Source organism: Dreissena polymorpha, chromosome 7 (genome assembly GCF_020536995.1).
Source record: "Dreissena polymorpha isolate Duluth1 chromosome 7, UMN_Dpol_1.0, whole genome shotgun sequence".
Classification (NCBI taxonomy): Eukaryota; Metazoa; Mollusca; class Bivalvia; order Myida; family Dreissenidae; genus Dreissena; species Dreissena polymorpha.
Window position 1 is genome coordinate 92,340,527 of NC_068361.1, and position 23,613 is coordinate 92,364,139.

The following is a 23,613-nucleotide window of genomic DNA, read 5'->3' on the forward strand; positions in this document are numbered from 1 at the left end:
GGGAAAGTGTCGCCATTGATAAGCCTGTGTTGCCTGCAAAGGCACTTTTCGCCCACGCATTCAGCCCCGTTTACCCAGACCGAAGCTCTTACAGAAATTTGTGTGTAAATATATAGAGAATATTATGTGAGTTTTGGGATAAAGATCAAGTTTATCATGCGAGGCTTAGAGCCATGTAAGCACGAGGCTTGCTGAGCGCTACCATGGTTCGAGCCGCGCATAATAAACTTGATCTTTATCCGAAACTCACATAATATTCTATTTATCCTATTATTTCCTCCCTTTTGTCATAAATAATTCTAAAATATCGCATTTTTCGTCAATTTTAATTTTCCGTAGTTGATAAAAAACATATTCTCCAATTTTGGGGAAAAAACAAATCTGATCTAAAATAGCGATGGTATAAAGCTTATGTTTATGCGATCGTTGTTATATTATCGATTTTCATCTTGTAATATGATAAAAAAAATACGTCAATGTACTCTAAATTTGCCAGTTGTAAAACATAAATCGATGCGACTTTCTGTTCGTCAGCAGTTGTTTGTCCGATGGTTTTAAGTAAAATGAATGGTTTGTGCAATCATGTTTTATGTATTACCAAAACTCGTCACCTTTATCCTCGATAAGTCAGTTCCAGCTGATCAAGTAAAAAGTAAAAAGCTGTTCGACAGTTTACAATAGAGGAGACGTAATAAATCTGCGTTAAGTGTCACCCCAGATTAGCCCGTGCAGTCCTAACATGCTAATCAGGGAGGGCACGTTAAGATTAAACAGGATTTTTGTGATGAAGAAGCTTCCTTAAAAAAACACGAACAATTCAATAAACAAAGGTGGAAAGTATCGTCCCTGATTAGCCTGTGCGGACTTCACAGGCTTATCTGGGACAATTCTACGCACTTGCACTGAGCCCGTTATTCCCAGAGCGAGACTCAAATGTTCCAATACCCCAATTCGTTCCTTATTCAAAGAGCTGTGTCACCAATAAGAGTGACAGTCCATATAGCGTTTGCGATATTTGCTCATGAAGTGTTTGGATAAAAATGTTACTTAGGGTGCAGCAGATCTTCAGCGGGTTTGGTGAATGGTGTATGCCCCACATTACCTGAAATTAGGCCTTGAAACACGTAAATTAACGCGCCGGCGCCACTGTTAATGGGTATCTTATAATTATCCCAGTCGATTTAAAGAAGTATAATTATCCCCACGTTTTTCGGTGAAAAAGTAGGGATATTGTATTGATGTGCGTCTGTCCGTCCGTCCGTCCGTCCTGGCCACCTGCTCCTCCTATACTATTAGCACTAGAACATTGAAACTTACATACATGGTAGCTATGAGCATATGTGCGACGGTGACTGTGACGGAATTTTGATCTGACCCCTGGGTCAAAAGTTATGCGGGTTGGGGCGGGGCCGGGTCAGTGTTTTTCACTCATTTTTTATGTTATTTTACATTAACTTCTTCATTTCTGCACCGATTTACTTCAAATTGATACTGAGCCTCTCTTATAACAATAAGGTCAATCTCAACTATGCATGGCGCCATTACCAACCCTGGGGCGCCCCGCCCGTATAGGCCACGCCCTCCCAAAATTGCCTTTTACTGTAATTTCTTCATTTCTACACCGATTCACTTCAAATTGATACTGAACCTCTCTTATGACAAAACAGTTAATCCCAACTATGCATGGCCCCATTACCAACCCTGGGGCGCCCCACCCTTATAGGCCTAGCCCACCCAAAATTGCTTTTTACTATAATTTCTTCATTTCTACAACGATTCACTTCAAATTGGTACTGAACCTCTTTTATGACAATACAGTCAATCTCAACTATGCATGGCGTTCATTTCTACACCGATTAACTTCAAATTGATACTGAATATCTCTTATGACAATACAGTCAATCTCAACTATGTAAGGCCCCATTACCAACCCTGGGGCGCCCCGCCCATAATAGGTCATAACCACCCAAAATTGTCTTTTGCTATAATTTCTTCATTTCTACACCGATTCACTTCTAATTGATACTGAACTTCTCTTATTACAATACGGTCAATCTCAACTATGTATGGCCCCATTACCAACCCTGGGGCGCCCCGCCCACAACAGGCCACACCCACATAGGCCACGCCCATCCAAAATTGCCTTTTACTATAATTTCTTCATTTATACACCGATTCACTTCAAATTGATAATGAACCTCTCTGAAGTCTTTGTTCCAACAAACATGGTTAGAATCCATATCAAATATGCCTTAGTTATCTTACTACTGTAACTTTAAAAGTACTGTTGATTATGAGGACTATTTAGATTATGTATCGAATGAAAAATCAAGAATATCCCTTACAAGACTACGTCTGAGCTCTCATAATCTAGAAATCGAAACGGGTAGATACAGAAATGTAGATCGCAGTAATAGAGGGTGTAGATTATGTTCATTAAACACTATTAAATCTGAATCCCATTTCTTGTTATGTTGTACTGCTTTTACTGACATTAGGAAAAATACCTGGTAAGTACTTCCTAGCCTTCTATGAATATGTTTATTAATTTCATGTCGTCTAGGTCTGAACGAAAAATCAGAAGCGTTGCTAAATATTGTCATAATGCAATGATTTTACGTGATGCATTGCTTGCTGGTTGAACTCTGAATATACGTATTTGATATATATATATATTATATAGGCATATAATATGCGGGTTTATGTATGTATGACTGTATATATGATACTTGTATGTGTGTCTTGGTCATATTAGTTTTAATTTTTGTTTATTGCCCAAGGCAATACTTTTGCCGTTTTTGCCAATAAACGAAACGAATTTTTAATTGCTTTCTCGCATACAAAGTACGCACTTTGTCAAGCGACTGAATTGTGGACAGAACAACAACTTATTATTCCAGTTGCTCGTTTGTATGATGAACCTCGAGCGCGAACTTGAAGCAATTACTTACTTTTCACACGCACTTGATGCTCTTTGGTAAATTCCAATTAGAAAAGCTGAAATGCGTATGTGCTTTTTTAATTGCCATTTAGTAATCGGCTATTATTCTCAGAAACCCAAGGCACACAAGTACTACGCATCTGATATTATGAAACATCTGAAGGAAAAAATAAGCAAGGCACGAAACGAAAAAAAAAAGAATTTTAAAGCTAGGAGGTGCTTTGGTGTAAAACTTCCGGTTTCACTTTCTCGATGCCGCTGGCAAAGATTCTGAAATGTTCATGTTTTGTCATTAACTGTGTCAAAAGCTAACATGTTTTTATTAGCCGTGTTTGCTTTGTTGGGATTTGGTCTATTTCGTGTTCTTGTATGATATCAATTAAAAGGCCGGAAGTGGTGTTAATGGCCAATCCTGAGCTTGTTTTGTATTGTACTAACTAGAAATGTGCCATATCTGTGGCACTGATACAATGTGGTTACTGTTACATAGTATGATTATTGTTACATGATAACAGTTTGTGAAATAATTAATAAAGGTCAGGGTATTAAATGAGTTACCGTGAAAAGACGGTAACATTGGCTTTTTCCATAATTGCTTTTTGTCGTACCAAAAATGTACTTCTTTTTATGTCCCCAAGTGAGGACATATTGTGTTTGCCCTGTTTGTTTGTTGGTTTGTTTGCGTCAAACTTTAACATTTTCCATAACTTTTGCAATATTGAAGATAGCAACTTGATATTTGGTATGCACGTGTATCTCATGGAGCTGCATATTTTGAGTGTTGGAATGACAAGGTCATCCTTCAAGGTCAAAGGTCAAACATATGGGGGGACAAAGTGTTTCACAAACACATCTTGTTTAAAGATAAAATAACGCTGGGTCTTACATTTTTTCGAGGAGTGTTTGTGATCTCAGAAGCAACCTCGAGAGAAATGTGAACTAATACATAAATGAAAAGGAGGTTTCGGTTTTATCGGTTTAAAGTTATAGACCGTAAGATAACACACGTATGCAATTTACATCATGTTTTATCTGGACTCGTCTGTTCTAACAACTATGTACGGTATCGAATCAATGGTACAATGCCTTACTACATGTAAGGTTACTCCAATTCGATTGATGCACATACATTCCTTTAATTGACCAAGTTCTTACGCTCGTTAATATTACGGAACTGATAATAATTGTAATGAGTATCATTTTATTTTAAATCCCTGGATATAGAATATTTTATATTCTTTATCGTATGTTTAATGTTTTATTTTTGAAAATTACTGATTTATGAGCTGGTGTAATTGAAAGAGCAATGTATCGTGATTTGTTTTATGCATGCAATATTTGCAACTAGGACATTGCTTTAATAATTGCGTGCACTAAATCTATTCTAAATAGTTGGTGAATAGAGAAACAATATAAATGTACTTAATTTTGTTTATAACATGAGGACTCTGTTACAAATGTCAAGTTATGAAAGAAACATTAAGTTTGTTACATGCTTGTCGTTCGCAAAATGCTTTTATTAAAATTAATTAATACGGTAATATGCGCGTACATATATGTTAACGGAACCAAAAACGACACAAGCACAGGGCAATAGCACACGTCGATCTCGTTGCAAACACACTTCGGAAGCACACATCGAAAGCACATGTCACAAACACATTCAGCAATAATGCAGGCGCGCAAGGGCACATGCACAGATTCTAATGCAGACGTATGCAAGGGCAATACACAGATTCTAATGCAGACGTTTGCAAGGGCACATGCACAGATTCTAATGCAGTCGTATGCAAGGGCACATGCACAGATTCTAATGCAGACGTATGCAAGGGCAATGCACAGATTCTAATGCAGACGTATGCAAGGGCACATGCACAGATTCTAATGCAGACGTATGCAAGGGCACATGCACAGATTCTAATGCAGACGCATGCAAGGGCACATGCACAGATTCTAATGCAGACGTATGCAAGGGCACATGCACATATTCTAATGCAGACGTATGCAAGGGCAATGCACAGATTCTAATGCAGACGTATGCAAGGGCAATGCACAGATTCTAATGCAGACGTATGCAAGGGCAATGCACAGATTCTAATGCAGACGTATGCAAGGGCAATGCACAGATTCTAATGCAGACGTATGCAAGGGCAATGCACAGATTCTAATGCAGACGTATGCAAGGGCAATGCACAGATTCTAATGCAGACGTATGCAAGGGCAATGCACAGATTCTAATGCAGACGTATGCAAGGGCAATGCACAGATTCTAATGCAGTCGTATGCAATGGCACATGCACAGATTCTAATGCAGACGTATGCAAGGGCACATGCACAGATTCTAATGCAGACGTATGCAATGGCAATGCACAGATTCTAATGCAGACGTATGCAAGGGCAATGCACAGATTCTAATGCAGACGTATGCAAGGGCAATGCACAGATTCTAATGCAGACGTATGCAAGGGCAATGCACAGATTCTAATGCAGACGTATGCAAGGGCAATGCACAGATTCTAATGCAGTCGTATGCAAGGGCAATGCCCAGATTCTAATGCAGACGTATGCAAGGGCACATGCACATATTCTAATGCAGACGTATACAAGGGCAATGAACAGATTCTAATGCAGACGTATGCAAGGGCAATGCACAGATTCTAATGCAGACGTATGCAAGGGCAATGCACAAACTCTAATGCAGACGTATGCAAGGGCAATGCACAGATTCTAATGCAGTCGTATGCAAGGGCAATGCACAGATTCTAATGCAGACGTATGCAAGGGCACATGCACAGATTCTAATGCAGACGTATACAAGGGCAATGCACAGATTCTAATGCAGACGTATGCAAGGGCACATGCACATATTCTAATGCAGACGTATGCAAGGGCACATGCACAGATTCTAATGCAGACGTATGCAAGGGCAATGCACAGATTCTAATGCAGTCGTATGCAAGGGCAATGCACAGATTCTAATGCAGACGTATGCAAGGGCAACGCACAGATTCTAATGCAGACGTATGCAAGGGCACATGCACAGATTATAATGCAGACGTATGCAAGGGCAATGCACAGATTCTAATGCAGACGTATGCAAGGGCAATGCACAGATTCTTATGCAGACGTATGCAAGGGCACTTGCACAGATTCTAATGCAGACGTATGCAAGGACAATGCACAGATTCTAATGCAGACGGTGGCAAGGGCACATGCACAGATTCTAATGCAGACGTATGCAAGGGCACATGCACAGATTCTAATGCAGACGTATGCAAGGGCAATGCACAGATTCTAATGCAGACGTATGCAAGGGCAATGCACAGATTCTAATGCAGACGTATGCAAGGGCAATGCACAGATTCTAATGCAGACGTATGCAAGGGCACATGCACAGATTCTAATGCAGACGTATGCAAGGGCACATGCACAGATTCTAATGCAGACGTATGCAAGGGCACATGCACAGATTCTAATGCAGTCGTATCCACGCACACATGTTGCTCAAATAAAATGACACATACATAATGGGGCACATGCAGACACACTTACATACGACACAATATTCTACCAACAGACGAGGCTACAGGCGACAGAGTTTATTTTATCTGTGTTATTAAGTTTAAGTAAGATTGTTTCCAGCTGAAGTTGTACTTCGTTTATATTTGTACGCTAGCCTGGACGTACGCACGTACGACCGCATGACTATCCGATCATACCTGCACGTCGGCGCACGCATACGAAAACAAAAAACTTATTTCTTTGTCCCTAGAGTAAACTTTTTTATGGTGATTGTAATTGATCTTAACATAATGTATGTATACTTGCAGGAAGACAAAGGCTCACAAGGCAGCAAAGAATATAAGAGGCGTTGTGTGAGTAATTTATTTTTTTTCTTGTAAAATTATTCAGGTCTTATTTACTTTGGCATCTTGGTCTTTTGAATCATGTTACTAGTTTTGGAATTGATTGTGTGTGGATATAAAATGCAATTGAAGTTCAAAACTATTTTGTACACGATTGTATCGATTTCCACGGGTTGACATAAGAAACACTCAATTCCGTATTATTGGAAGATCAATAGATTTTTACCTAGTTTGCTAGGCTTACTTATATGCAATACAATAATGACATAAAAAATAAAAGTCTGTTTTTGAGATCAAAAGCACTTTATGAGAACCGGCACTGATATTATGTTATTTCCGGTGTATTTAATCTTGCGTATCGATGTCTTTCTCGTACGTATGGTTTTAAGGGAATTAACTTATGGTTTTAGCTTCCGACCTTTTGATTTGCTTTTGCTTTGACTGAGCCTTGTTCTTGGAAAACTGGGCTACATGCATGTGCTTTTTTTCCATTCCGCTTCTTCAACAAAAATCCAGTTAAGTCGGAATGAGTTGTCTCTGATCAGCCTGTGCGGGCTGCATTAGGCCCAGATTTCACAGACCGAGAATCCAATCATTTATTTCAGTGTACACGTATCTCCAGCGTCGTAAACGTGACGTTGTTGATTGGCCTATGCGTCCCAAAAACGTTTGCGTCAACCGACAGACACAGTGAAATAACTCAACGCGATTCGACAGGAGATATCAGTAAGAAATTGTTGATTTTCGGCGTAGCTGTTTGACTGAAATTACTTTTTTCCTATTTCTTTCTATATTTTGTGCTAAGGGAAAATTAAAACTAAAGGAAACGAGGGAATGTATGCTTACATCCATTGTTAATGTACGCATTTTAGATGGAAGTGTGGTCCTCGCAGTCCAATTACGTAACACAGTTAAAGCCGGTTTCTGAAAAAAGCAAAGGTTGTTCATGGATGACGACTTCCGCTTTAATTGGATTTTTGCTTAAACACTTTTTTTAAACGAAAAATATCACAACATCAAAAAGTGTCGTCTTTGAATAGCCTGTGCGGACTGCACAGGATAATCTAGGACGACACTGTACGCACATTCATAAATGCTTTTCGCTGTTTTCCCTGAACGCGGCTCATTCGTATTAGACTTACGACAATCAACATTTGTTTATTTTATGCTTTTATGTGGTTTAAAGAGAAATAACAATGAATTAAAACGGGTAAATCACTGTTTCAAACAGTGAAAAATGCCAGTCAAAATTTTCACTGTTTTTCTGTGAAATGACGTCCTTTTTAAACGAAATGACGTCATTCACTGTTTTACTGTGAAATGACGTCATTCACTGTTTTACTGTGAAATGACGTCATTCACTGTTTTACTGTGAAATGACGTCATTCACTGTTTTACTGTGAAATGACGTCATTTTTTAACGAAATGACGTCATTATCCAAGCGAAATTCTTCAGCTAAAGTATTTAACAATAAATAAACGGTGACAAAAAGCATAACATTAAAAGAAAATTGGTTCGATTCGGTGGACTATTGATTTTAATTCACCAGTGATCATAGAAAATAATATTTTCACGAGTGAAATAAAGTCTTAATCGTTATTATATGTTACTAAATCTTGAACTCTTTCTTATGAGCAATGATCAATCGATCCTTGTAGATGTCATCAGTCAGCCTCATGTTCATATTGTGCATTACTTTTATTCGCCAATTGGTTGCGAGGTTTTATTTTAACTTTTTAAACGTTCTTTGTTAGTATTTGTTAGTCCCTTTGCCTATATTATCCTCATCCAATATCAGTATGTAAACATAGGTAAGCAACCATGTATTCTCTTTTTATCAAACCATTTTTATTAGTGTTATAGATAGCAAATCAATAGTCAGTCAATTCAATCACGATGCACTGATATTATATTACTCGCGTCGTGCGAATCTAGGTCGTATGTCGCATGCCATTGAGCAATTAGGCCAGGAGCTACGCTCTCCGCTTTCAAGTTACGCAAACTATCGTGATCTCATTAGCCGAAAGGTAATCTCTAGACCAGACTTTGCGCATATGGCATAAGACACATGACTTGACTAATATAATCTTAAAATACACGATTGTAGATGCTGTTTGTAATATTTTATTGTTTTGTAAAACAATTTATATCAGTTATTTGCATCATTGTTGTAAAGCATTTAAAGGTTCATGCATGTACAATTACAGGGTTTATAATTTTATTTTAGTGAAACAGTGCAAATTGACCATTAATGCCACTGTCGGAGCATTACAACGTTCTGAAGGTATGACAAACGATTTTATGTAATAAATAATTTTAACTCTTATGAAGGCTTTTATTATAAAACATGCGGAACCTAAAACAATTGTAAAAACATTTGCAAAATCGACTCTATATTATTAAGATTGAACTTAATAAAAATGTCAGTCGCAAAATATGTCATTTAGGATGAACATGGTAGACTTTATATTGTGTACTATAAACTTGTATTTTTATAGTGTGTACTTTATTTGAAAATAAGGAACGAACAAAGAAAATAACATCTTCCCAATGGATTGATGCAATTAAAAGATCATGTTTAAAGTGACAGTTCGCGGAATAGATCGTTGTTTTGCATATAAATCGTTAAGCGAGCAATAAACTTTACATAAATTCATTGAAATATCTTTTTTATCGAGGAAGACATCGAAAACCTGGTCAAAATCGGGTTTGGTTCGATAAAATAGTATATAAATGATCATAAATACATGCAACAGGCGAAATCATTGCAGCATTGCGAGTCATGCAAACTATGTCTATATTTAGCTTTCGCTTAACATTATTAGCACAATTATGTAAAATAAATAAATAGATTTAGCAAAAACGTACCGTTGCGACTCAGTTTCCGTCTGTAACAGATGTATTTGCATTTGTTCTTACCTTCTCTCCGCTAAATTCGTCCGTATCCGCAATTTTGTTTGTTTAGGTTTGTATTAACGTGTCGAATCATGAATATTTATTAGGTCATTTTTGTACTTTACCGTACACGACCCAAAATAAAAATCACTGAATTGTTTGTTTTCAACCGATTTCAACCGGATTTTCAGTGATACCCTCAATAAAAACATGTTTTCTTACGATTCTGCCCATATATATAGCTATGACCGGGGACTTTAACTACACATTGTTGTGTCCGATGGATATGATTTTGGTACGACATGATAGCACTTCCTTGTGCAATGTTCACTGAGTAAAATTTGTCAAGAACATAAATTACTCAAATCTTCGACGTGACTTGCGGATCTTGTTTTAAAATCAATCGAACATGATAAGCATCAAAAATAAGATATTGTTATATCTAACCTTTGTATTTTTAGTATTATAGATGTTTTGAACGAGCATATACATATATTTACTCAATTAATCATCGTTGAATATGCCTTGTTATGTATACGAGAACAGTAAAGGGGATATGTGTATACTCATTCATATTTAATTATTGCAGGACCTGATTGCTCGAGAACTAAAGGCCATAAAGGTATGTTTCGAGTGATAATATTTCTCTTCTTGGCAATGTCATCCGCCGGATCGAAATCCTCGAAAGTGATATCTTCGAGCAAAAGCGCGAAATTGAAACGCTGAAAAAGGAAAATGAAACCAAACTGGTCTTATATTGAATATTAAATAAAAAACAAAAAAAAATAAAAAATATTTCTCTGTGTAACATGTGTTTCTTCCGTTGTTTTTTTATTTAATAATCTTAGCGCTGAAATTATTGCACAGAATTAACATGAAAACAATTAAACATAAATAACTCAAACAATAGTTGTGGCTTGATGCAATATAAAAGTAAGGATAACTAATGCACGAGGATTAACTGAAATTTAATTTTTATATAAAGGGCAAAATTTTACTCACAGAAAAAGCATCATTACTTTAAGCATACTATAACGATTGCAAATAATAATTAATATAGTTATCATAATTATTATAAATAAAATAACGGTAATCATAAGTTGTAAAATATGTTGTTCTGGATACAAAATTTCTTCGTAGGTAATGTTGTTATTATGTCATTACCATTGTTATATTTATTTTATTAGGTTATCGCAACTGTGCCGATAATCCTAGCTGGGCTTGCATCGGCCAGTGTATGGATTGCTACGGCAACGGCACGTGTCTGGACTACAATAGCATGACTCAGCATCTGGGCAATCAATCGCCTTGCACAACAGAAGCAGAAAAAATCATGTGTAAGCCTCGCTATTTGATTGCTGTTATGCAGTGTAAAGAGTTTCGTCTGCCGAAGATATCTACTAACGCCGAGCTATTATTATTATTTTGATTATTACGGCCAGTGTTAAAGTTGATTGGTTGACAATTAAACTAGATCCAGAGTACCTTAAAATATAGCCTGTAGCCTCTTCCGGTGTTCCAGGGGCGATATTTTTTAGGTCGAATTCTGAGAAAACAGGAATTAATGTTTGTGCTTAAAGTGTCGCAAAACATTAGTTTGTGCAATCTGGGACATCGGTTTCCACCTAAACTGGATTTTGCTAACATTGACTACTTTTAAACGAAAAATTCCTTAAAATCAAAAAGCGTCGTCCGACACAGGCTAATCTGGGACGACACTTTACGCACAGTTCACGCACACTTCACGCACACTTCACGCACACTTCACGCACACTTCACGCACACTTTAAGCACATTCGTTAGACACAGTTTTCCCACAACGAGGCTCATTATACAACTGGGATGATTTTTGTTCCTTTCCTTCAGGTTGCACGTTGCTGCATATGCGTCCGGATGATCAGTGTCGCAACGGCGGGAAATTATTTTGCGAAGGTGGCGAAGGTGATACGTACGCACCGAAATGCACGTGTTTGGTGGGATGGACCGGAGAGACTTGTAAGGATCGAATGAATGAGACTGTAAGTTAAGAAAACCAGTCTGCTTCTAGTGACGCCTGTTGCAATACCATTTATAAGCATCGCTTTGGGCAAACGGATCTAAATGAATGTGCGTACATTATCGTCCCAAATAGGCCGGTGCATTCCGAACAGTCTGATAAGGGACGACACATTCTGCGTTAATTGAATTTCGTTATGAAGAACCCTTCTTTAAATGAAAAATCTCATAAAAGTGGAAAATTTCGTCCCTTATCTCGGACATAACTTTACGCACATGCATTAAGCCCTGTTTTCCCAGAGCGAGGCTTATTGCAATCGAGTGTTTGAAAGCTTATAACAACGAGTGTAATAATTGTCACTAGGATTGTTTCATAGATCTTGTTTAAATACAAAAATGATCTTCTGTGCGACAAATTTTCTGAGTGTTGACCTGCGTTCATACCAGACAGTAACTTTAGATGGAGACTGTCACTATGTCAATCTGTATTTTCCAAAGTTTTTGTCGATTATAAAATATATTGCTAAATTGACATTAAAAGGTCAACTGTACCTCATTTTACTTGGGAAGACAAGCCAAAACTCAAATGAAATTTACTACAACAAAAAAACGAAACGTTTGTTTTCGTTACGCGGAAATGTGGGTTTCTTCAAATGTATGGATTATCTTTTTTTAAGAACACACATGTTTGCTTGGTATCCTTGTACTCTAAGATTAACTTTGCTATGGAAATGAAAATATGTGGAAACCATTGCCGTTCGTGTTGTGATAATTCACATACCTCGTCTTTCGCCCCTCTCCTTCTAAGCATGTATCAAGTATTTTGTTTTAATCTTTCCTTCAAACAACGTGTGCTTGATGCTTGCATATAAATCAGTGTGTTTAAATTTGATCTTATTCAAATGTAACATATATGTCCTATCTTTAAAGCAGTTCAGTGCGAATATGAGAAATTGATACAGACACGGACACATTTTGTTAAGGCAGATACTAGTGGTTAAAACTAGTAACCATCCTTTGTTGAGAAGAGTAATATCCATCTGTCGATGAGGACACTCGTGAACTTTGCCAAGGGTTGTCTTTTTTATCCCAAACATTTAGTATCCTATATATATTTATTGATCATCGGAATGCGAAAATAGTTATTTTGTCTTGTGCGGCCAGCGTAGCTCCAGATCAACCTTCTTATCCGTCAACTTAAGAGACCACAAAACATTGCGTGACTTCATAGCGGACAGGGTAGGTCCAGATCAACCTGCGTATCGGTCCACTTAAGAGACCACAAAACATTGCGTGACTTCATAGCGGACAGCGTAGCTCCAGCTCAACCTGCGTATCCGTCCACTTATATGACCATCATACCGTGCGTGACTTCAAAGCGGACAGGGTAGCTCAAGATCAAATTGCGTATCCGTCCACTTTTGAGACCAAAAAACCTTGCGTGACTTCATAGCGGACAGGGTAGCTCCAGATCAACCTGTGTATCCATCCACTTATGAGACCACAAAACCCTGCGTGACTTCATAGCGGACAGGGTAGCTCTAGATCAACCTGCGTATCGGTCCACTTATGATACCACAAAACCTTGCGTGACTTCATAGCCGACAAAGTAGCTCTAGATCAACCTGCGTATCCGTCCACTTATGAGACCACAAAACCTTGCGTGACTTCATAGCGGACAGGGTAGCTCTAGATCAAACTGCGTATCCGTCCACTTATGGGACCACAAAATATTGCGTTACTTCATAGCGGACAGGGTAGCTCCAGATCAACCTGTGTATCCGTCCACTTATGAGACAACAAAACTTGCGTGACTTCATAGCGGACAGGGTAGCTCCAGATCAACCTGTGTATCCGTCCACTTATGAGACCACAAAACCTTGCTTGACTTCATAGCGGACAGGGTAGCTCCAGATCAACCGGCGTATCCGTCCACTTATGAGACCACAAAACCTTGCATGACTTCATAGCGGACAGGGTAGCTCCAGATCAACCTGCGTATCTGTCCACTTATGAGACCACAAAACCTTGCGTGACTTCATAGCGGACAGGGTAGCTCCAGATCAACCTGCGTATCCGTCCACGTATGATACCACAAAACCTTGCGTGACTTCATAGCGGACAGGGTAGCTCCAGCTCAACCTGTGTATGCGTCCACTTATGAGACCACAAAACCTTGCTTGACTTCATAGCGGACAGGGTAGCTCCAGATCAACCTGCGTATCTGTCCACTTATGAGACCACAAAACCTTGCGTGACTTCATAGCGGACAGGGTAGCTCCAGATCAACCTGCGTATCTGTCCACTTATGAGACCACAAAACCTTGCGTGAATTCATAGCGGACAGGGTAGCTCAAGATCAACCTGCGTATCTGTCCACTTATGAGACCACAAAACCCTGCGTGACTTCATAGCGAACATGGTAGTTTAAGATCAACCTGCGTATCCGTCCACTTATGAGACCACAAAACCTTGCGTGAATTCATAGCGGACAGGGTAGCTCTAGATGAACCTGCGTATCGGTCCACTTATGAGACTACAAAACCTCGTGTGACTTCATACCGGAAAGGGTAGCTTAAGATCAACCTGCGCATACGTAAACTTATGAGACCACAAAACCTTGCGTGACTTCATAGCCGAAATTGTAGCTCCTGAACAGATTGCGCAATAGCGCGGGCTGATCTGGAGCTTCGCTGGCCGAATAAGACATAACACCCATTTTCGCATGACGCGGCTCGATTCAATTAATGCGACGTGATAAGGATGCGATATGCAAGTGCGATGATTTGAAGCTTTTGTATCAATGTGTATACAAATATGTGGTTCAAAGCGTTTATACTCAACGAAAAATTGAAGGTTACTACTTTATTATATAATCCGCTGTTTAAGGTGACCTGTAAATGCTTCAAGGACGACATCATGTTGAACTCTTTCTGTGGGGAAAATTATATGTACAACTGTACCGACGACGGCAGGCCGGAAAACTGGACAAAGTGCCGACATGCCATTGAGGGGGTGACGTTCAGTCGATGTGCTTGTGAAAAGTCTGAAGGTAATTTCTCGTTCGGCAACCGCTTTGCTAAAATATTCTAGCTTGTGTGTGTAACTTCCTAAAATAGTAATTTACGTATGTTTGTATCAAGGTAGAGACAGGGCTCAACACGAAACCGTCTTAATTTTTAAAGATTTGAATGTTTTAATGTTTTATGTGTAGGATTTAAAGTTTATGTTGTATTTAATATCGTTTTAGTACATCACTCTACGAAATCCTTACCGGAATGTTTGACGGAGATTTCTCCAGGAGCTGCAATGGTCTCGAGGAGTGCAGCCATCACATTCACCTTTTCATTAATACTAATATACAGTTAAATGTTTCAAGCCAACCATTATATCTGAAAACGGCATGTTATCACAGAGGGCTGGAACGGTGTGGGGATAGAACTTAATTTGAAGAACTTGAACACTAAAAAAATGACATTTCTGATCACTCGGTCGAGAAGTCGCAACACAGCGAACACCAACACCGTAAGATTGTACGTTTGTGATATGATGTTTTTGTATCAATCATAGAGTTACCAATTAATTTACGTAAAATATTAATTTTTTTATTCAATATAAGACATACATTGCATACATGCATATGATCGCACAAAAAAGTTAGATCATGAAGCAGCAATAATGATTAAACATGTTATACAGGATATGCTAATATATAGTGTTTTTTTCAAAAAAAATATCTACAGAATAGTTATGAATATGAATGAGTTGCATAAAGTTGGTAGAAAGCATTCTGGACTTGTTATAAAAGTTAAATGTGTTGCCATTTTTGTTCAAATATATGTAGTTTATCATTGTTAAGGGCACTTTGTTTTTCAATTTGGATCTTAAGTTTTAAATAGTTTATAAAACAGTTGAAAGTATATATTTGTTTTTTGTATTTGATGCTGGATGTAAAATATTTCATAAATATGATAATGTGGTTAACAGTGCTATTAATTTCTGGTATTTTAAAAGTATAAACACCGAAACTGATATTTAAGAGAGACAGTTATAATTGTTATCGTTGTTTCTCTAGAAATGTTGTTAACTGGTTCCATAGAATTTGAATATGTTTGCACTCCCAGAAAAGGTGTTCTATTGTTTCAATGTGTTCGCTGCATATATCACATAAATTTGTGTTGGATAGGTTGCATTAAAAATATATTTATTTGTAGCTATGATTCTATGGACATATTTATTTTGAAAATTTCTCAGTGTGCTAACTATAGTTGTTTTATATGGCATGATAAATATTTGTTTCCAATTAAATTCTTGTTCTCGAAGAAGGCTTTGCCATTTATTTTGAATCTTGGAGTTTTCTGCTGGGTGTTTAATTTGTAGTTTGTAAAATATTTTGTTTGTTTTGTTCTGATTTGCAAGTATGTTTCCCGTGAATGATGTTTGAGTACATGGTGTGTTATTAGTATTAATTGTAGATTTAATATGTATGGGTATGCTTTAATTAATGTGTAATACATTAGGAAATTGCTTGAAGGTATTCCGTATATATAACATATATTCTCAAAAGAATAGAAGTCCTTTATTCTGTAATCGTACAATTGATCGACATATTTAATTTTTTGTTCAAACCAGTGTTTATAGAAAAAAGTCTTATTGTTTGAAGTTATGTTTTTATTGTTCCATAAAATAGTTTTACTGGTGATTTGGGTTTCTAGATTATGAGTAGCATTAGTCCATGCCGATAAAACACTAGATAGAAAAATGTTTTCGTTTGCAATTTCACGCAAAATGGTATTGTTGATGTTACATTCAAAAAGTAAGGAGTCACCATATTTTTTTTAGGATTTTCTGGTAGTATAATTTCCATTTACTCGTATTGGTATTATCTAGGTATCTTTTAACCCAGCTGCAATTGATTGCATTCAAGAATGAGTCGATGTCTGTTAATTGGATACCTCCATTTTCTACAGATTGAATTAACTGTGTTCGTTTTATTTTATCAGGCTTACCGTCCCATATGAAATTAAATATTGCTGATTTTATATCGTTGATAATATCATTTGGTGGATTTGGGAGAACTGTTAGTGTATAAATAAATTTAGGGAGTGCAAATGTTTTTAAAACGGTGTTTTTTCCGATAAGTGTAAGTTTACGGTGTTGCCATGATTTTAAACAATTTTTTAATTTTTGTAGTTAAGGCAATATGTTTTTAAAAATTGTTTCATTTTCATTGTTTGTAAAGGTTATTCCTAACGTTGTTGCTTCATCTGATGTCCAGATGAATTTCATTTCTTTTTTAAGATGCATATTACTTTGTTTAAATTTACCTACTCTGGGCACAGTACATTTACTTTTGTTTAACTTAATACCCGATGCCATTCCAAAAGGGTTAGCGATTCTATAAGATTATTGAATGAGTCACTACTGTCGTTTAAAAAAAAAGTTGCATCGTCAGCAAATAGGGACTGTTTAATTTCTTCGTCGTATTCTAGCGATATTCCATTTATATGTTCATTTGATTGTATATAGTGTGATAGATATTCGATGCATATAGTAAATAGCGAGGATGAAAGTGGACATCCTTATCTTACCCCTCGATCGATGTTAAAACTGTTTGAGAAAAAGCCGTTGTTAATTATTATACTGTTAATATCGGTATAAAATAGTTTAACCCATTTAATAAAACTTTCACCGAAATTCATATTTTCTAAACAAGAGAACATGAACGAATGGTCTAGTGAATCGAAAGCCTTTTCGAAGTCTGCAAAGAAAATGAGACCAGAATTGTTTGGTTGGTTGAAATAATTTATGCATTCTTGTATTAGACGTACGTTTTCACCAATGTAACGTCCTTTAATGAAATAAGATTGAGATCTTGAAATAATTGATGGTAATATTTTTTTTATTCTGTTTGATATACTTTTAGTTGCAATTTTATAATCATTGTTAAGTAAACTAATCGGGTGCTAGTTTGATAAGGATCCTAAGTTTTTTCCAGGTTTTGGAATGAGTGATATTATACCTTGTTTTTGTAGCGTAGTTAAGTTTTTGTTGTTAAATGAATTGTCAAGTGAATTAATTAAATGTATTTTAATACCATTCCAGAATATTTTATAAAATTCGATCGTGATGCCATCAGACCCTGGACTTTTGTTATTTTGCATTTCTTTTAGAGCTAATCCACATTCATATTCATTAAGTAATCCGTCGCACAGTATTTTTTCCTCTTCATTTAAAGCATGATGTGTATTTTTAAAAAGGGTGTTATTTTCAACATGTTTTTGTTTATAGAGGGTTTCTAAAAATAAACGTTGTTCTTCTAGTATTTTGGTTCTGTTTGTTATATCTTCAACATGTCTACTAATTTGTGTATAGTTTTTTGTTCACTTCTGCGTTTTTCGATGTTTGCGAAGTATTTTGTTTTTTTATTCATTATGTTCAACATGCTGTGCACGTGCTCGTAGTACTATTCCATTGAGGCGTGTATGATAAATTTCTTCTAGTGATGGGTGATATAAATGATAATTTGTGTGTGTTTGTCCAGTAAGTTTCTATTTTAAAACATGTCAAGTTAGATTCTATTATAAGACATAAGATGTCTACATATGCAAGCAAAAATAGAAAACAAAAATTATGGATACACACAGATGAATATTCCATAGAAAAAGTAGAACTTAAAACAAAACAAAAACATTAATGAGAAAAAACAACAATAAACGACCAGTCCCAAAAGAGACACAAAATAGCGTACTTCCGTTTACTGGAAAATACACAAACTAATTGACGAATAGTGATCTGAGAAGCGAAAAGTACACATATAACACGTTAGATTGTATGGTAACTTATAATAATTATAATAATATAATAATAAGAACTACTTGATCGTGTGTGGAGGGTGGTTCGGTGCGTGTGTGTTTGTGTGTGCGGGTGTGTGCGCGCGTGTTGCACGCGCGTTTTATTCGCGTGTGTTGTGCATGCATACATTTAGAGTACATAATTTAATCATTTCAAAAAATGATGGGTGATGTAAATGATAATTTGTGTGTGTTTGTCCAGTAAGTTTCTATTTTAAAACCTGTCCAGTTAGATTCTATTATAAGACATAAGATGTCTACATATGCAAACAAAAATAGAAAACAAAAATTATGGATACAAACAGATGAATATTCCATAGAAAAAGAAGAAATGAAAAAAAAAAATAATGAGAAAAAAACAACAATAAACGACAAGTCCCCAATAAAGACACAAAAAAGCGTACTTTCGTTTACTGGAAAATACACAAACTAATTGACGAATAGTGATCTGAGAAGCAAAAAGTACATATATAAAACGTTAGATTGTATGGTAACTTATAATAATAATAATAATAATAATATAATAATAAGAACTACTTGATCGTGTGTGGAGAGGGGTTCAGTGCGAGTATGTTTGTGTGTGGGGTGTGTGCGCGCGTGTTGCGCGCGCGTGTTGCGCGCTCGTTTTATGCTCGTGTGTTGTGCATGCACGTGTAAATGAGTGTGCGCACGGGTTTGTGTGTGTGTGTGTATGCGCGTGTGTGTGAATGTGTGTGCGCGTGTGTGCTTGTTTGTGTACAGTTGAGGGTGTGTGAGCCCGTGTGCGTGTGTGTGCGCGAGCGCGCGTGTGTGTGTGTGCACGTATGCGTGTGTGTGCGTACTTGTGTGTGTGCGCGCGCGTATGTGTTTGTGTGTGTGTGCTAGTTGTGTTAAAAAACGCGGATGTGCGGGTGTGTGCGCGAGTGCGTGTGTGTGCGTGCTTGTGAAAAGTCTGAAGGTAATTTCTCGCTTGGAAACCGCTTTGCTTAAATATTCTACATACGTAATTGATTGTATCAAGGTAGAGGGCTCACAACTAAACCGTCTGTATTTTCTGAAGATTTGTATGTTTTATATGTAGGATTAAAAGTCTACGTTATATTTTATATCATTTTAGGACATCACTCTTCGGCATCCTCACAGGAATGTGACATGGAGGAGATTCCTGTTACATACCCTGCAATCCTATCAACAATTCCATCTTCCCCTCCTTCTGTGTCTACAAATGGTAAACTGTTCATTCTTATAGTTTAATCTATTTAAATATTGCATTGACTATTACTGAGCTGTATTTCCATACCTTACACAAAAGGTTTACTAATATGCAGCATTTTAATGTAATTTAATGTGATACAAGTCATAACGAAAGTGGTATTGAAAGGAATAAAATGTCTTATCAACGTGTTCATAACTTAAAGAAATTGTAATAAATTCACATTTTGCATTAAAGGGAACACATCTCCCTTAAAGTTGCTTAGTAAATCGCCGTCTACTATACTAAATCAATTTTTAATTGCACTCTGAGAAAATGGGGCGTTATGTGCGTGACGTGTCTTCCCAGATTAGCTTGTGAAGTCCGCACATGCATTAAGCCCTCTTTATGACAATTAAGTAAATATGTTGCTATTTTTTTCCAGGACCTGTAATGGTCTCGAGGAGTACAGCCATCATATTCACCTTTCCATTAATACTAATATACAGTATAATATTTCAAGCCAACCATTTAATCTGAAAAAGGCACGAGATCACAGAAGGCTGGAACGGTGTTAGGATAGAATAATGTTGCGTGTTTTGACCGAAATAGCCTAAAATGCATACAAATCAAATTTAATATAATAAAAATTGCAGGGTTTAAACTTAAAAAATCATATTTTCTAACAGCCATCAATCAGAGTCCAGTTACATGGTAGTAAAACAATGCAAATTAACAACTGTGGCATGTAGACGTAGCGAAAAGTTTGCTCTATCATTAATCAATAAAAACTTTTAGCACAATTCATTGTAAATCCTTCTTTGAAGAACTTGAACACTAAAAAATTGTCATTTTTTAGTTGTTCGCTTGCGAACAACTCATGTCTACCAAAAAGGTCAAGCATGTTTGCTGTTAACTACGCTTAGCCGGATACTCACCACATCTGCCGCAACCGCGCGAGAAAGAGTTGTATAATTTATGCAAGAGGGTTGAGTTCTTCAACTATATTCATTCACAAATGGAAACATTATGTGAATATCGTGTTAAATGGAATATTTATGAACTGGGCGTATACAGAAAAGAATCAATAAACGATTTGTCGCGGAAGATATTGTTTATGAATTATTAAAATATGCCACTATCTGCTGCGTCGTAATGGCGTAGTATTTTTGCTCAGCACATGTCATTTATGGTATGAGGCTATTAATAGATGCGGCTGCCCATAAACAAGGGAGAGTCCAATTGCACGGGTGATAACAACGCAATAGTACAACGTAACGCCTGTTTATATTCAAAGTTCTCAATTTACAAAACGTTGAACATGAGTTCAACAATAACTACAGGGATACGATAGATAACAACAAAAATACTTCATAATCACTAAAACCGATTATAAAAAAAACATTTTAATATCACAAGAATTATCTTTCAAAAAGGTAGTCTGCGTAAATGCTGACTTGAAATAAAGTTTGAAATTTACGTTTCTAAAGAATTACATTGAAAACAAAAGTGAAACTATTGTGTTTTTTCACTTGTTAGTCGCATATTCACCGCATGAAATGTGTGTAATAATAGGCAAACCATACATAAGTATAAGTAAATAAAATTATACTATGGAAGTGAACACCATAATGTGTCCGCACATGGCCTATTATGGGTTTATTTCTTCATCATCGAAATACGTCGTAATTGAATATTTGATAAACATGCAATTTTCTTTTCAAACATTAAAATCGTACTTTCATAGCCGCGTCATGCGAAAATGGGTCTTATGGTCTTTTGGCCAGCGTAGCACACGTTTTAATGTGGATTGCTTGATAAGTTAATACAATGCTGTTTAATACCAATACATTTATTATTAGAATTATGTTGTGGTTCATTCTGTGTTTGACTCAAACCAAGCGACGGGTACGCTCACGTAGTGAGTTACGATAGTAAAAAGCAAACTTTTCATTCAACCTGCGTTCTCACATAGAAAAAAAGGGTCAACTAGGTTCGTCGTTTTCTTTGCTTACTTCAGTTAGAGGTCATTTCTTTACATAATTGCAATCATAAGGCCCCGGATTCTGGATATGTTAAATTTCATTGATTGGTTATTAATAGAAGTTTACAACGGTTTTCGAATAATACGTCTCGCGGAAGTGTATATTCGTGCATAATAAAAGTCATAGTCGCATCGTATTTGTGTCATTCATAATCTGAGGCTAGTAATAGATGTTGATAAACAAGTATAGTGGGATGTTGTGTAACCTCGTTCATAGTGTATGTTACTACAGCGGGGTTAAATATGATATGTCTGGGAGACGTTATTTTGTTCTCAACTGATAGCGGCGGTCTTTTGTATTCACGGGTGCTAACAAAGTAATACTAGTAGTAGAAGGTTAAGTTTGTTTACATTCACAGTTCTCAATTAATAAAATGTTGAACATATGTTCACCAAATACTACATGTATAGAATAGAAAACAACAAAAATGCTCTATAATAACTAAAACCGAATATAAGAAAAACAACTAAATGTAACAAGAAATGTCTTTTAAACAGGTAGTCGGCGTAAATGCTGACTTTGAAATAAAGTTTGCAATCGTTTCTAAATAAATAATTTTAAAACAAAAGTTTAATTATTGTGTTTGTTAACTTGCTAGTCGCATGTTCACCGCATGATATGTGTGTTATCATTGTAAAACCACACATTAGCGTAAGTAGATAAAAACATATACTACGGGAAGACCACATATTAGCGTAAGTAGATAAACTTATACTACGGAGTACACATAATATGTGTCCCCACATGCCTTATTCTGACAGTATTTCTTCACCATCGAAATATACGCGTCATGCGTATCTTAAGCCCAACCTATGCATTTGCGCAGTATGGTCAACGGCGATGCTGTTCGCTATAAAAAAAACCAATGTGTTATGGTCTCATTATGTATCTCCTGGCCAGACTGAGAGATGCGCAGACTGAGTGGGCTATACATATGATGGGCGCATTGTAAATGGCACATTTTAGCACAATGCTTTTCGATACAAAATTGAATTCAAAATAGCAAATATGTATAAGTTGTAAATAAGGGCAGCCTATCCAGGCGTTTAGGAACGATTTCCAGACGTGCTGACCGAGTACGGGAAACATTTGTGGTTGGATGATTAAACGATTTTCCTCTTATCGTGACCCTAAACTATTTGTTTGTTTTCTCATCTTGAAAGCAAAACTGTGCTTTTCGATAGTTAATAATATATTCCCCGGACGATTTAGTGAACGAGTACTGACCCTGAAATTCTGCGAGATGGATTTGAACGCGTAATTGTAACTGGGCCACAAATTGTGTTGTTTGAACAAACAGAGAGTAGTCCGGAATTCCTTACTCTGAATAGTGATACATCCTTTACGCTGCGCACAGAATCAGTGATGTAGCCAAAGTTCATAGCTTTAATCGCGAATCAGCCTATGCACTATTCGAATATATTCATGCGTGTCTGCTGGCGTTATGTAAAAGTCATTTAAGGTGAAAAGCTGGGAAAAACAGCTACACCGAAATAGCGCATTAGTGCTCTATACCTATGTTTAGGTCAGAGTTGTTGACACCGTGTGAACTGCTAGGGTAACAAGTAATGCATAAACAACAAAGAACGTATCAACAGGGCTGTCTTTATGACTACCTAATTCGTGAGTAAAAAGTATTGCTCGCAGATTTCTTTTTATCCCCGCCGAAATTTTGAAAGGGAATATAGTAATAGTCTCCGTCCGTCTTTCCGTCCGTCTGTCTGTCCGTCCGTCCTTCTATCCGAAACTTTGTCCAGAGCATAACTCCAAATCTATTCAATGGATTTACTTAAAAAAAAGACTATAAACAGATGGCAACTAGGAAAAGTGCATTGACCAAGACCC

The 23,613-nt window shown here is 36.8% G+C and overlaps 1 protein-coding gene across 18 annotated transcripts in view; it reads left to right on the forward strand.

The window, feature by feature from the left end:
* LOC127837082 (neurogenic locus notch homolog protein 1-like) overlaps positions 1 to 23,613 on the forward strand; it is a 394,957-nt gene that overhangs the window by 108,288 nt on the left and 263,056 nt on the right. For 7 of the 18 annotated variants that reach the window (XM_052363896.1, XM_052363909.1, XM_052363907.1 and 4 more), the window contains exons 2-7: positions 6,772 to 6,816; positions 7,413 to 7,533; positions 9,036 to 9,092; positions 10,293 to 10,325; positions 10,891 to 11,040; positions 11,570 to 11,721. The exons of 6 other annotated variants lie outside the window; for them this stretch is intronic. In XM_052363896.1, the coding sequence (XP_052219856.1) occupies positions 6,772 to 6,816; positions 7,413 to 7,533; positions 9,036 to 9,092; positions 10,293 to 10,325; positions 10,891 to 11,040; positions 11,570 to 11,721 (558 nt within the window). The remainder of the gene's footprint in view (positions 1 to 6,771; positions 6,817 to 7,412; positions 7,534 to 9,035; positions 9,093 to 10,292; positions 10,326 to 10,890; positions 11,041 to 11,569; positions 11,722 to 23,613) is intronic. 5 more of the 18 variants (XM_052363917.1, XM_052363916.1, XM_052363912.1 and 2 more) reach the window with 5 other exon arrangements.